General features: G+C 62.8%; 1 protein-coding gene across 1 annotated transcript in view; it reads right to left on the reverse strand.

Annotated features, from left to right (window-relative positions):
* Positions 1–12,932, reverse strand: part of CROCC2 (ciliary rootlet coiled-coil, rootletin family member 2) — a 65,202-nt gene that overhangs the window by 13,313 nt on the left and 38,957 nt on the right. Inside the window, 7 exon segments of the mRNA XM_068545403.1 lie at positions 6,354–6,466; positions 7,219–7,339; positions 8,130–8,311; positions 8,596–8,953; positions 9,460–9,630; positions 10,528–10,687; positions 11,298–11,515. Of these exon segments, the coding sequence (XP_068401504.1) occupies positions 6,354–6,466; positions 7,219–7,339; positions 8,130–8,311; positions 8,596–8,953; positions 9,460–9,630; positions 10,528–10,687; positions 11,298–11,515 (1,323 nt within the window).

Genomic DNA, 12,932 nt, shown 5'->3' on the forward strand with positions numbered 1-12,932 from the left:
TGCCAACCCCTGCTGCTTTGACCACGCCACTGTTACAGTCAGTTTTACTATACTATTTCAAAATTTTCTTAGAAAATCTCAAACATCTATTCTTCCCTGTAAACTTTGCAATCAGCTTGTCCATTTTCCCTCCAAACATACCACAAACAAATAGACAAAACCGAACCAAGAAAGCAAACAACCGACAACCAAGAAACAACTGACAAACCAGGAACATAAGCAAAGATCCATCCAGAAGCTGATCAAAAGATTATAACTGCCCCAAAGCCAGCCCTCTCTCCAGTAAGACGAGACACAGCAACAAGAAGAGGCACAAACGTTTAGTTATTCTTCTAAATAACCTTTGAATTAAAGAAGAAATTAAAATGGAAACTCCTAGAAAATTGGTAAGAAAGGAAAATAATTCATATTAAAGACCTTTGGGGGGGCTTCCCTGATGGTGCAGTGGTTAAGAATCCACTTGCCAATGCAGGGGACACGGGTTTGAGCCCTGGTCTGGGAAGATCCCGCATGCTGTGGAGCAACTAAGCCTGTGCACCACAACTACTGAGCCTGCATTCTAGAGCCCGCGAGCCACAATTACTGAGCCCACCTGCCACAACTACTGAAGCCCACGCACCAAGAGCCTGTGCTCTGCAACAAGAGAAGCCACCACAGTGAGAAGCCCGCACACCGCAACAAAGAGTAGCCCGCGCTTGCCGCAACTAGAGAAAAGCCCGAGCGCAGCAACGAAGACCCAATGCAGCCAAAAATAAAACAACAACAACAACAACAGCAAAAACCTATGGGGGCACATACCAAACCACAATGAGGGAAAACACAATAACATTGAATGCTTTTACTATTGAAAGAGTAAGCCCAAACATAAATACATCACTTATGCAATTGAAGAAATCAGAAATATTACAACAACAAAAACGAGTATGTTAATAGTGATAAAAGCTGAAACGAATAAACTAGATGAAAAGGAGAAAAGAGATAAAAGTTGATTCTTTGAAAAGACCAATAAAACAGATGAACTGTTGGCAAGTTAAAGAGAGACAAAAATCTCCAACATCAGGGACAGAAACAGATCTAACTATAGATATAAATAAGATCTAACTACAGGTGTAAAAATAAAAAATGGCTACCAAATATAAGAGCGAGTTCCTGGCAACGCATTTAAACATATGAGATGGGTGACTTCCAAATGTCAAAAACTGACTCCAGAGGAGATAGAAAAACTCAAACAGACAGCGAGGGAAAAGCTGGGAGAGGGAATGAAAATGTATTACTTAAGATGACAGGAGGGGCAGAGCATTTGCAGGTAAGTTCAATGTAACCTTTCAAGAAAGCTTAACTCTGAGGCTATTTAGATGATCCCAGGTAGTAGAGAGATGGAAAGCTCACCAGTTCCTTTTATGAAGATGAAATACTCAACACACACAAAAATCTGACAAGTACGGTGCCCTAAAGGAACACAGACATTCTTGAGCAAGTATCAGGAATGCACTCCGGCCACAGCGCGCCCAAGAGGCCGAGTGGCTCCCCACTTCGCTTCTAGAACCTGGACTGAAGCTGTATTTGGGCCCTGGGGGTGAACTCTCTGGAGAGGAGGGGAGGGTGTGCGAGGGAGTGTGAGGTGCTGGTGGACGCTGTGAGCCCCTCTGAGCCATCGAGGCTGTGACCTGGCGCCGGTCCGAGGACAGCCTCGGGCGGTCTCTCCCGGTGGGCGGGCGCCAGGCCCCCTGCCGCGCCTCCCGCTGGCTCAGGCCCCGCCAGCTGCCTGCAGGCCCCCCGGGGGCTGTGTTCGCGCGTGTCCTAACCTTGGGGCTTGGTTCTGCATTGTTGATCTATTGAATTCCCAGGGTAGCCCTGGAAACAGGGAGGGATTTGCTCTCAAACAAGAATCTTACTGTTTGCATAGCACAGCCTACCATTTAATTAGAAAAATATGTTTTTAATTAACTTTCTCTTGACAAACACATTGGCTTATGTGAAACGAGGGGAAAATCCAGTCCATGAGAGTGAAAGATGTTGTCAAATGCAAGCCTCGCTCTAGCTCACGCTGGCCGCCTGGCAACCTGGCCTGGACATGGTGCAGGCAGTGGGCAGCAGGCAGTGTGGCCACGTACCCTGAGCCCACAGCCGGCTGGAAACGCTGCAGCCTGGGTTGGCTGTGAGTGGAGAGTGCCCGGGGCCTCCGGTGACTGCGGTGTGTCTGAACCCCCTCCCGGGCGCCCACTGCAATGACCAACAGGTTACAGAAATTGGGAAAGACTTTCCTCAGCTGGAGACCAGGGACTTGGAGGGTTCCCGAAAGATGGAGAGCATATGGAGCCAACTGGCCTAAAAATAGGATAATTGAGAATTGCCAGAATTCTTAGAAAAATTGGACAAACGATGGATAGATTTTAGCACACACACTTTGCTAAAAACTTGATTAAGCAGAAAAATGAACAGGGGTAGAGAATATGTGAACAACATCCAGCAGAGCCGTCTGCGCCCCGTGTGGAGACCCCACGTGGGAACCTCAGAGGCCGGGGCTGGAGGGGGCAGCGGGGGTGTGGAGGGGAGGCCCCCAGGGACGAGGGTCACGGTGGGTGAGGCACCAGGAAGGCCCCCACTCCCCTGGCAGGCAAGTGCCGGGGGGTGGGGGGGAGCCTGGGGACACCCCCGCAGCTCTGCCCTGAGGTCGGGGCCCTCACCCTCCCTATTCCTGGAACAGAAAGTTCTGGTGGGGACTCGGTGCTGTCTCTGCCGTTGCTCCCCACGTCTCCCCTTGGACTCTTCCTCTCTGCCTCTCCTTGGGGCTTGAAACATCTGGCCAGAGACGCGTGACGCCCCTGATGGGTTCCTCTGCACCCCCAACTCGGAATAAGACCAGACCCCCTTCTCAAAAGGAGGAAAAAGAATCACTACGTGAGTCGCACGCGGTCAACTGTGATTCAGGAGAGCAGTCGGTCCACGGAATCTGATCTGAGGGTCTCGAATCAAAAAGAGAACAGAGTTATTGCAAGAAAGGGGAATCGTGTCAGAAAACGGTAACTGATGTTCTCGAGAAGGTGAGCCCGGGGGGAGCCAGGGAGCGAACCATCTGCGGTGCAAACACCAGCGCCAGCCGGGGCCGTGGGGCGGCAGGGAGAGCAGGCAGAGCGGCTAAGCCCACGGAGACCCTAAGTCCTCCCAGCCTTGGTGGGAGACGTGAAGAGAAGGTGAAGTTAGAGGTCAGCGAGGAGGGCAGGGCCCAGAGCGCAGGGTGGGCGGCTGAGGGCTGCAGGGAGTAGGGGGAGGGGAAGAGCCGGTTTCGAAGTGGAAAGAACCTGTATAAACCGAAGGTAGATTTGATCCTGCACACAGAGCGGGCTCCCCACGCGCAGGCCAAACATTTCAAAGGTCGACGGGCCCTCTGGCTCCTACTCCGGAAGGAACAGCTCCAATAACCTAAAACACCCTCACATTTCTTGACACCATCTGACACTGAGGTCAGAGGACAAACAACGCGCCTGAAATCTAAGGAAAAACAGGCCCCGCTCAGAAGAGGTGGGACGTGAGCCTGACTCAGGGAGCCATCTGTGCTCACGAAGAGCTCCGCTGACGTGTTTAACAGAACCCAACTGCGAAGGGCAGCGTTCCGAGATGGCCCGTGACCTTCGGCCGGTGTTGTCCCACGCGTACGTGAGGTTACTGGCGAAGGGATCTGCAGCTGTAATTAAGGCTCTGCCCATTGGCTCCGAGTTCACCCAAGGGGAGGGTACCCAGGTGGGTGGGCCTAGTCCATTACAGGGCCACAGGCCGGCGGGGCGGCAAGCGTGGCTGGGGGCGGGGGGGGGGCAGCCTATGAGAAGGCGTCCAGAAGACAGCTGGGAAACGGGACCTAGTCCCGCGGCTGCGCGGGGATGCTTCCCGGAGCCTCAGGAGGGTGGACCCAGCCTCCCAAGTGTGGGAGCCCGGAGGGGACCCAGCCTCCCATGTGTGGGAGCCCGGAGGGAGCCCAGCCCCGCAGGCAGGCAGGCAGGCCAGCGGGACTTCTGGCCAAGGACAGGGGCCTCACACGTGGAGTGAAGTCAGCCGTCCATGGTGACTCGCAGCTGGGCCGTCAGAAAGGAGGATGCCGGCGGGGGCTGATGTGAGCATAACGGCAGACGCGGGCAGGGCGTGGGGTGGGGTTCAGACTCAGGGGCCAGCTCTTCAGGGACCCCGCCTGGGCGCTGAGGAGCAAGAAGGGGCTGGGGCAGGTCTGGAGGAGGGGAGCCCTCAGAGCAGAGCAGAGCAGAGCCAGGGCACAGGTGCAGAACCCCTGCTGCTGGGGGTGGCCGTGGGAGGTCCCTGAGCTCAGGTGACACACACATTCTCTTCACACTTAACACGGAATATTAGGGGAAAACGCTTCAATTGTTGTAACACTCCCCCTCCCCCGAGCGGTGACCAAGAGACGGGACAAGGGATGACACCAGGATGCAGACACTGGAGGGAAGGGGCGGGCAGATGACCCCACAGTGAAAGGACAAAAAAGAAGTCGTGAGGAGTCGTTAAAGGGGCCGGTGTCTCATCAGCGATGGAAGAAAAGCAGAGCATAAGTTATCACAAAACTTGTAAGTGGGACAAATTCTCCTGCGAAAGGGAAAGACTCTAAGGTAGAATTGTAACCAAAGCCAGGCTGATGAAACGATGGCCGAAAACCTACAGAGTGAAGTGCAGAGGCCAGGGTCAGGAGACGGTGGGGGCGCTGCCAGCGTCGGGCAGAGTAGAAATTCAAGACAAATAGCACGGAGCAGGGCACAGAGGCCTCCAGACCAGTGAGCAAACGTTAGAGCGTGTCAGAGAGATCTAGAAATTACAGACCCTTAGAGATAAAAGGAGACATTGCCCAAAGAAATTGTCTTGGGAAAATTCCACACATGATTCTTAGCTTCGATAAATCCAGGAGACAGAATCAAGGTGGAATATTTGAATGATGTAAAGGTTGGTTTAACAGGTATATTTCAAAACGTGTAACCTGCAAACAGGAAACACTATTTTCAAATGCGCATGGAACAGATACATGTGGACATACGTGTAAAATGGAACACAGCCTGGCCCCGCTTCCCCTGCTTCCTCAGACCCCACACTTCCTGGGCATCTCGCAAGCCCCCAGCCAGGCACCGGGGCCCTGGGACTGAGCCCTGCGAGCCTCTCCCCAGCAGCTGCAGCCACTGGGGCCTTTGAAACAGAAATCCCCTCTCAGCTCACAAATGTCTTCCATGCTGAGCTCCTTCTCTGCTCTCTGCCCATCGCCTGCAGGAGGCCCCTCCTCAGAGGCTCCTGGCCTAGTGGGCACCTGGGACCCAGGCCCCTGCCACCAGGCTCCAGGCCGAGCCCCGCACGGAGCAAGTCAGCGCAGGCTTGGCGTCCGCACCTGCCCTCTGAGGGGAGGCCTGCCTGCCGGCTGCCCCTGGGGCCCTACAGGCCTCGCCCGGCTCACTGCTGTGCTGACCTGCAAGGCCATCTCTCCCGGTCCCTCCTTGCAAGGCACTGGGAGGGGGGGGCCTGGACCCGAGCCCGTTTCCTCCTTAGCCCCTCCACTCTGCTGTCTCCGTCAGCCTCGTCTTTTCAGCATGGGGCCGGGGGGCCCGATTCCCTGACACCTGGGGGTGGCCGCCTCTGGGGCCTGTACCCCCTGAACCAGGTGCGCTGTTCTTGGCGCTCTGAGGTCCTCAAGGAGCCACAGCGGCCCAGAGCCGGCTGAGCCCCGGCCCTGTCCTGCCGAGGGATCTTAGCACAGCCCAGGGTTCCTTGGACTTGTGGGCCTGGGTGGGGTGCAGTGAGGGGGGTCCGGGCCAGCCCCCGTCCGCCCAGGCCTGGCCCCCACCCCAGGCCCAGATCCTCACCGGCAGACTTCACCCTGGTGGCCGCCTTCACACCCCAAAGGCCAGCACGTGGCGTGTTTACCCACCTCCACCCTGTGCAACCTGCTTCCATGTCTGAGTGTCACAGAAGAAAATGCGGTCCCGCGGCGGCATAACTATGACCCACACATCTGGAGAGCTCCAAGGCTAGGCCAGTGCCACCCTATGCCTGCCGCCGAAAGCACAGACCTGGGAGGCTGGGGGTCTGCCCCCGACTCGGCCCCTCGCTGACTGTGCCACCGGGGCCAAGTCGCTCCCTGCTCAGGACTCAGTGTCTGCAAATCTGTAAAATAAGGGCTGGGACCACTGCAAAGACGGCTCCGCCAGGGTGGCCCTGACGAGCTCTGTGGGGGCCCGATGCCCGGGGGCCGCCTGCCCCAGCCCAGCGCAGCCAGTGCCTCTGCCCACGGGGACCTGGAACCCGCCCTCCCCCAGAAGCCCTCCTCCCCACCCCGCCCCCTGCCCCGGGGTGTGAGGCGCCCCCACCTGGAGCCTCCGCCCCTCCGCGCCTGCCAGGTGCTCCAGCCTCGGGGACGCCTCCTCCTGCAGGGCCCGCGCGGCCTGTGCGCTGCTCAGCTCACCCTCCGCCTGGCGCCGGCCTGTGGGGCAAACGGGGCAGCTCGCCTGGCTCCCAAGGTCTGTGGGGCTGCCTCCCGGGGATGGCCCCTCCCATTGCACAGGCTGGGAAACTGAGGCTCGGTGAGTTTAAGTGACCGGCACCTAGATGGTAGGGGCTGGAGAGACCCCCCCTCTGAAAATCCCCTGCCCTTCCCATCCTGCCTCAAAGCTCAAGGTCCCCGGGGGCAGGTCTGGGGTGCCAGCTCCCTCTGCCTGGACTCTAGGCCCCTCCCCACCCTTCCTTCTCTCCTGCTGGCTTTGCTCCCAGACATCCCTCCCTTGGACTCCGTGCCAGGCCCGGGCCTGCCCCCTGGGCAGACCCAGGAGTGGGGGAAGGGGGACAGAAAGGAGGTGGGGTGACCAGCAGGGCAGGGGGCCTCCCTCTGAGGAGCTGACGTGGGACGAGGGCTCTGGGCGGCAGGCACAGCCCGTGCAGATGCCCAGAGGTGGGACTGCAGGAGGCTGGCGTGGCGGAGGACCTGGGGGCCAGGTCGGGGAGGGCCTTGGAGGCCTCTGGACTTTACTGCCTTGTGACGGGGAAGCCATGGCTGAGAAAGACCCACCAGCTGCCAGGTGCTGGGGCACCTTGGGGTTGGGGGGGCACGCTGGTTCCGGGGTCTGGCCCCGTGGCCCGAGCCCGAGCAGCTCCCGGGACGGACCCCCGCGGTGCCAGGAGGTGGGCTCTGGGGGCCCTGGCAGTGGTGCCCAGGGCAGGGTGGGGAAGGGCGGCCACCTTCCTCTGCCTCGGCCAGCGCCCTCTGCAGCTGCCCCGCGTGGCTCTGGGCTCGGGCGCGCTCGCTCTCAGCCTCGCTCAGCTGGCTGCTCAGGCTCCCCACCTGGCAGCGCCAGGCATCCTGGGCGGGAGAACCAAGGTCAGGGGGCAGCTGGTGGGCGTGGGCAGGTGGAGGGCCAAGTACCGGGCTAGAGGGTCGGGTGGGGCAGCTCATGGCTGCTCGGGCGGGAGAGGGCGGTGGGCGGCTGGGCTGGCCTGCAGGTGCGGGGCGGGGGGCACCGAGGGCCGGAGTGGTGGCTGGGCTCCTGTGTCCAGCTGTGCGGGACGGACACAGAGCGGGGCAGCAGGGCCTGCAGGGGCACAGGAGCCGGCCCGTAGGTGGGGTCAGGGTGACCTGCAGGGACAGCCCCCCGCCGGGATCTGGGCCTGTGTGGTGCTGGAGCCCATCCCCGGGGCTGGCACTGGTCGGGCGGGGCCGGGTGGGGCGGTGGAAGGTGAACAGGTGTCCGTGGAGGACCCCGGGCCAGGGCCCGGTCACTGTCAGTCTGTCTTTTCCCACCCTCGCCCCTTCGAGTCTGGCGAATCTGGCAGGGGCAGCTCATGCAATGCCCTGAGGGATCCCCGGGGCAGCAGGGTGGGGTCACTGGGGCACTCTAGGGGGGACTTGGCCAGCCCCTGGGTTGGTTCTTCAGAGGATGGGCACTGCTGCCTGATCTGAGGACGGAAGGCAGCCCTGGACAATGGAGCAGCTGGGTTTCGAGGGATGCTGGTATTTATTAGTATTTATCCCTCAGGGTCCTGCCAGGGTCTCAGTGGATTCAGGACAGACAGACAGAAGGACAGCAGACCGAGTGAGCGGCTCCTCGCCGTCTCCTGCAGCCTCCAGGACGGGTCCTCCCCGCCCCCCTTACCCGCTCCCGCTGGACATCCCGCAGCTTCTGCGCCAAGTCCCTCAGGGCGTCCCTCACCCAGGCCACGGCCCCCTCTGTGCTGCGGTCTCCCGGGGCAGGCGAGGGCCATCGGAGCGGCGAGCGGGATCGGCCGGGGGCGCTGGCACTCTGCCGCCCAGGGTAACCCTGGGTGCCCTCTGAGCCTGCAGGACAGTGACGACTGAGAGAGCGTGGTGGGGATGCCGTGACAGACACGCAGGTGCCCTGTCCCCCTTTCTCTCTGTCATCCCCAGCCATGGGGAACTTGGGGGGGCACAGGGTTCAGGCCCCCACTTCTCTCCTGCTGGGTCTGCTCCCAGACATCCCTCCTTTGGATTCCTAACCCTAACCCTAACCCGAGGGTCATGAGCCCTAGGGGGTGGTGACTGCCCCAGGAGGGTGACACAGCTGGGACAGGAGCCTGCCTGAAGCCACGGAGGACACTGACCTTTGGTGGGGGAGCCGGGCCGCTCGGGGGAGGCCATGGGGCTCTGCCCCCGGAGCCCCAGGCCCAGGCGGAGCGTGGACCACAGCCGGCCCAGCTGGGCCTCCACCTCCCGCCTGGCGCCCTCGGCCTGGGCCAGCTCCTGCTCCAGGCTGCCGACCCGGCGGCAGGCCCTGTCCAGGCGAGCCTGGAGGCCATCGGCCGTGCCGCTGGCCTGCTGCAGCTTCCTGGTGACGCCGTGCAGCTTGGCCCGGAGGGTCCGCTCGGCGCCCTGGCTCTCGCAGAGGCCCTCCTCCAGCTGCTTCTCCCGGGCCTCGGCCCTGGCTTCCACCTCCGCCAGCGTCTGCTGCAGCCTCAGGACCTGTGGGAGGGACTCGGGGGCTCCAGACCCACCTGCCCTCTGAAGACTCCCCAGCCCTCTTGGCCTTACCCCCTCCTCGGCATGTCACAGCTAGGGGGCCCTGGACCTCCTTCCCACCCCCTGTCTGACTATGGGGACACCTGAGCCCAGGTCGGGAGGGACACCCCAGAACCATGGAGCAGGTCCTGGCAGGCAGCAGAGCCCACTGGCAGCCACACGACCCTGGCCAGACGGGGCGGCGGCCCCAGGCTGTCCCCTCCTTGGCCTGCGTGGGGCCAGCCCCAGGCAGACCCTGCTCGCGGCCTGACTTGTGCCCCCATCCCCTGGGATGGTTCCTCTGTGGACTCAGGCAAGGTGCCCTCTGAATACTCATGAGTGAATGGGGGATAAAGGGAGACGCCACAGCCCCTCAGGAAGTGCCCAGGCTCGGGGGGAGACAGCCAGTCCCCCAGCTTGCGGCCCCGCGCCTGCCAGACGGGAAGCCCTGGGTGCTGCTGGGCTCCTACCTCCCTCTGTGAGCGCTCTCTGGCTGCCTGTGCCTCGGCCGCCAGCCTCTGCAGCTCCAGCGCCTCCTGCTGGCTCTGCTGCTGCTGCTGCTGTGCGCCCTGTGCGCCCCGGACCTGCATGCGGCACAGCTCCTGGCTCTTCCTCTGGTTCTCGGCCTCCAGTGACATCACCTGGGTGTGTGGGGTCTACACTGATGGCGTCGCCTGGGCCTCTGTGCCAGGAGGGCAGGGGGGGCTGGGGGGGCCTCCCTCCCAGCCAGCAGACTGCACTTGGGGAAGCTAAGGCCATGTCCAGTTCCAGCCTGGGGTCTGTGCCGTGCCCCCCGCAAGACCAGGCCCTTGGAGCTGACTCTCTCGGCCACTCCACACCCTCTCCCGGTGTCTCGTCTCTGGGGCCAGGACACTCTGTGGAGCCCAGAGACGTGAAAAATGCTGGTGCAGAGGCCACTCGAGCGAGGAAGGGTGCCTGTGCCCGTCCCTACTGTAGACAGTTCACCAACCAATTTGTCTGCAGCAGTCTGGCAAAACTGGGTGTGCACACTTTGAAGGGCAGTCTAGAGCCCTCCTGGGTGGGCTTGAGACCAAGGTGGTCAGTGTTAAGTGGCCGTGACCTCAGACGCCAAGGCTAAAGGATGAAGCAGTACCCATCTGTTCACCCTGAGCCCTGAGGCGGCCGTGACGGGAAGAACCCAGGCCACTCGGGGCCATGGGAGCTGCCCACCCCGTCCCCCCGACAGCCAGCATCAGCCACCAGACGCCTGAGAAGACGTGCTGGGAGAGCCCCACCGTCAGTCCCTCTGTGGAGTGGCGCCTCCTCGGCGTGCGCCTCGTGGGGCAGAGCCAAGCCGTCCCCTCCGCGTGGCGCCCTGGCTGAACTCCTGGCCCTCAGGGTCCATGGGCGTCCGAATGATTGTTTTAAGCCAGTAAGTTTGGGGCTTGTCCTTGTGCCCCACAGGCAGACCTGACCCAGACCCCGTGAGTCTGAGCAGGGCCCTTCTGCTGTGGCTCCAAGTCTGGGGAGGTGGGGGGCGCTCCCGGAGGGGTGTGGGCTCCAGGGCGGCCCCTCACCTGTCTGCGTAGCTCCTGGAGCTGCCGGTGGGCGTCTGCCCGTGCCTGCTCTGCCCCCTGCAGAAGGGCCCGCAGCTTGCCGGCCTCCTTCTGGGCCGCTGCCCGGGCCTCCTCCAGCACCAGCACCTTCCATTCACTCTCCTCCTTGGAGCGCTGAAAGCTGAGCAGAGGGTCACAACCTTGGGCCGGGGAGCTCCCTGGGGGCTCCGGCATCCCCCGAGGTGACGGTCCTGGCCACCCGGCAGGCTGCCCGCCTCACTCCAGCCAGACGCTCCCCACGTCCGATTCGAGTGTCCCGAAGCCCAGTCTCCTGGGGCACGCCTCTGTCTGGGTCCGACTGCCCAGCTGGCCGGGCCCCTCGCCGTGTCTCAGCCCCTCTCCCCACACCCTCCCTCTAGCCACGCTCCCAGAGGCCCAGCGTCCAGCATCCGCCGGCACCTCCGCCGCTCCCCGGGGAGGGCCGCAGCTCCGGCCAGGCTGTCCTGCCTCTGGTGGGCATCCCGGAGCCACTGACCAGGTCCTCGGCCTCCTTCTGCTCCCCGGCCCTGGGCCGTCTCCTTCTGGCCACTTGGGGCCTGTCTTGCCTGCTGAACGGAACTTCCTGAGGGTGAGGACAGGCCTGACGGCGTCCCAGCCTCCCCCTCCTGGGCCAGCACCGTAGACCCTTTGGATGGGCAGCTGGCACCCTGGGTCCCCTTGGTGTGTCCGCTTCACCATCATCTGGCCCAGCTCAATAGGACCAGGGCTGCTCGGTGGGGCGGCCGCCCTACCTGGCCTTCTCCTGCTCAACTCTGAGGATGGTGGCCCGCAGCTCGGTGTTGGAATCCTGTAGCATGTCCTTCTCTCGGGCCTCGTCCTCCAGCGCCCGGCGGGCGTCCTGGGCCTCCCTGTGCAGCCCCTCCCGGCTCTCCTCGCTGCCCTGCAGCTCCCGGCGCAGGGCGGCCAGCCCCTCCTGGGTCACGTGCAGCTGTGCCCGCAGCCTCTCGGCCTGGGGAGGAGTGTGCAGCTCTAGGGACCAGCTGGGGGCCACGGGCCAGGGTCAACTGTGGCCTCTGGCTCTGCTCTGGCAGCGCCAGCGCCCCACCCACCCCAGCCCCGAGTCGTCAAGTGCTCGAAGGAGAAGCAGGCAGCCCGGCTTTGCCCACGCCGCTGAGGCTGCAGGACGGCTCACGGGGGCCGTCCCAGAGCCCTGGCAGGAGACACCCTGACCCTTCCTGACCCTGGTGCTGCCCTGTGCTCCCTCCCTGGACCCTGGGGATGTTGGTCACCAGTCAGCAGGGCCTGTGTGGGACACAGCTCCGCCCACACCTCGGCACTGTCCCCACCTGTGTCCCTCGGGCGGCTCCTCCCCTTCAGTAAGGGTGTGGCCCCCGGGCCACCGCCCACCCTGGTGTGGAGAGCCGCCTCAGCAGCCCCGGCTCTGGAGCCCTGCCCGGCCGCGGGCACGTCCACTGCCTCGGGCCTCGGCTCCCTCTCGGTGAGGGAGGGGGTGGGGAGGCCAGGTCTCTGGGCGACAGCGCCCTCAGCGTCCTCTGGCCGCAGCAGGGCCGCCTGGACCGGGCTGTCGCTGTCACAGGAGCACGGTTCAAGGTGTCCGCCACAGAATCGAGGGCCTCCTAAACCCCAGGGGTGAGGGCAGCAGAGGCCCCAGGGTGGGAAGGCTGTGGAGCCTGTGGGGACCTCAGGGCCCAGCAGCCCGGACCCTGGCCTCAGGCCACTCCGCACCTCTGTGAGCTGACCCGAGGAGGGGGAGAGGCTGCAAGTGTGTCCTCGTCCCCTGCCAGACCTGCTCCGGGCCCAGAGGGGGACTCCCACCGCGCTGGAGCCGGGACCTGTGTCATCCCCTGCTCCGGGGCCCTCCTCACCCCCTGGCTTCCGGGCAGGGCCTGTGGCTCCATGGTTTTGTGGGGCTGAGAGCCGAGCTGAAGCGTCGGTGGCGGCCAGGGTTCCTAACCGCCCTGGGACGCGAGCTGCCTCAGGGCCCCCCCGGGCTCACCCTCTGGTGGGAGGTGCTGGAGGGAGTGCAGACCCCGGGAAGGGGTAGCCCAGCCCGACGCGCGGGCTCTGGGGCTTGGCCGGGATCTCTGGTCTCCCCACCGACCACGGCGCACTCTGGAGAAGGCGTGCCCCAGAGGAGGAGGTGGAGGAAGCCGGCGGGGGAAGCCACAGAAACGGAGCCACGTCCAGGCGCTGGTTTGCCGGAGCGAGCCCCATTTTGCTGGCTGTTTCAGCGGGACACTGTCCAGGCCCCTGGCCGGCCTGGCTCCCGCGTCCGCCGGCTGTTATTGTTGTTCTGTTTTTGGGAAAGGCCCCCCTCCGCTCCCCTCCCGCCCCCCACATGTGGGAGCCACAAGTGTGCAGAGCATTTTCCGCCGAGCTCAGCAGAAATCCACCCCGAAGGTCAA

This window comes from Eschrichtius robustus, chromosome 5, assembly GCF_028021215.1.
Source record: "Eschrichtius robustus isolate mEscRob2 chromosome 5, mEscRob2.pri, whole genome shotgun sequence".
NCBI classification, from domain to species: domain Eukaryota; kingdom Metazoa; phylum Chordata; class Mammalia; order Artiodactyla; family Eschrichtiidae; genus Eschrichtius; species Eschrichtius robustus.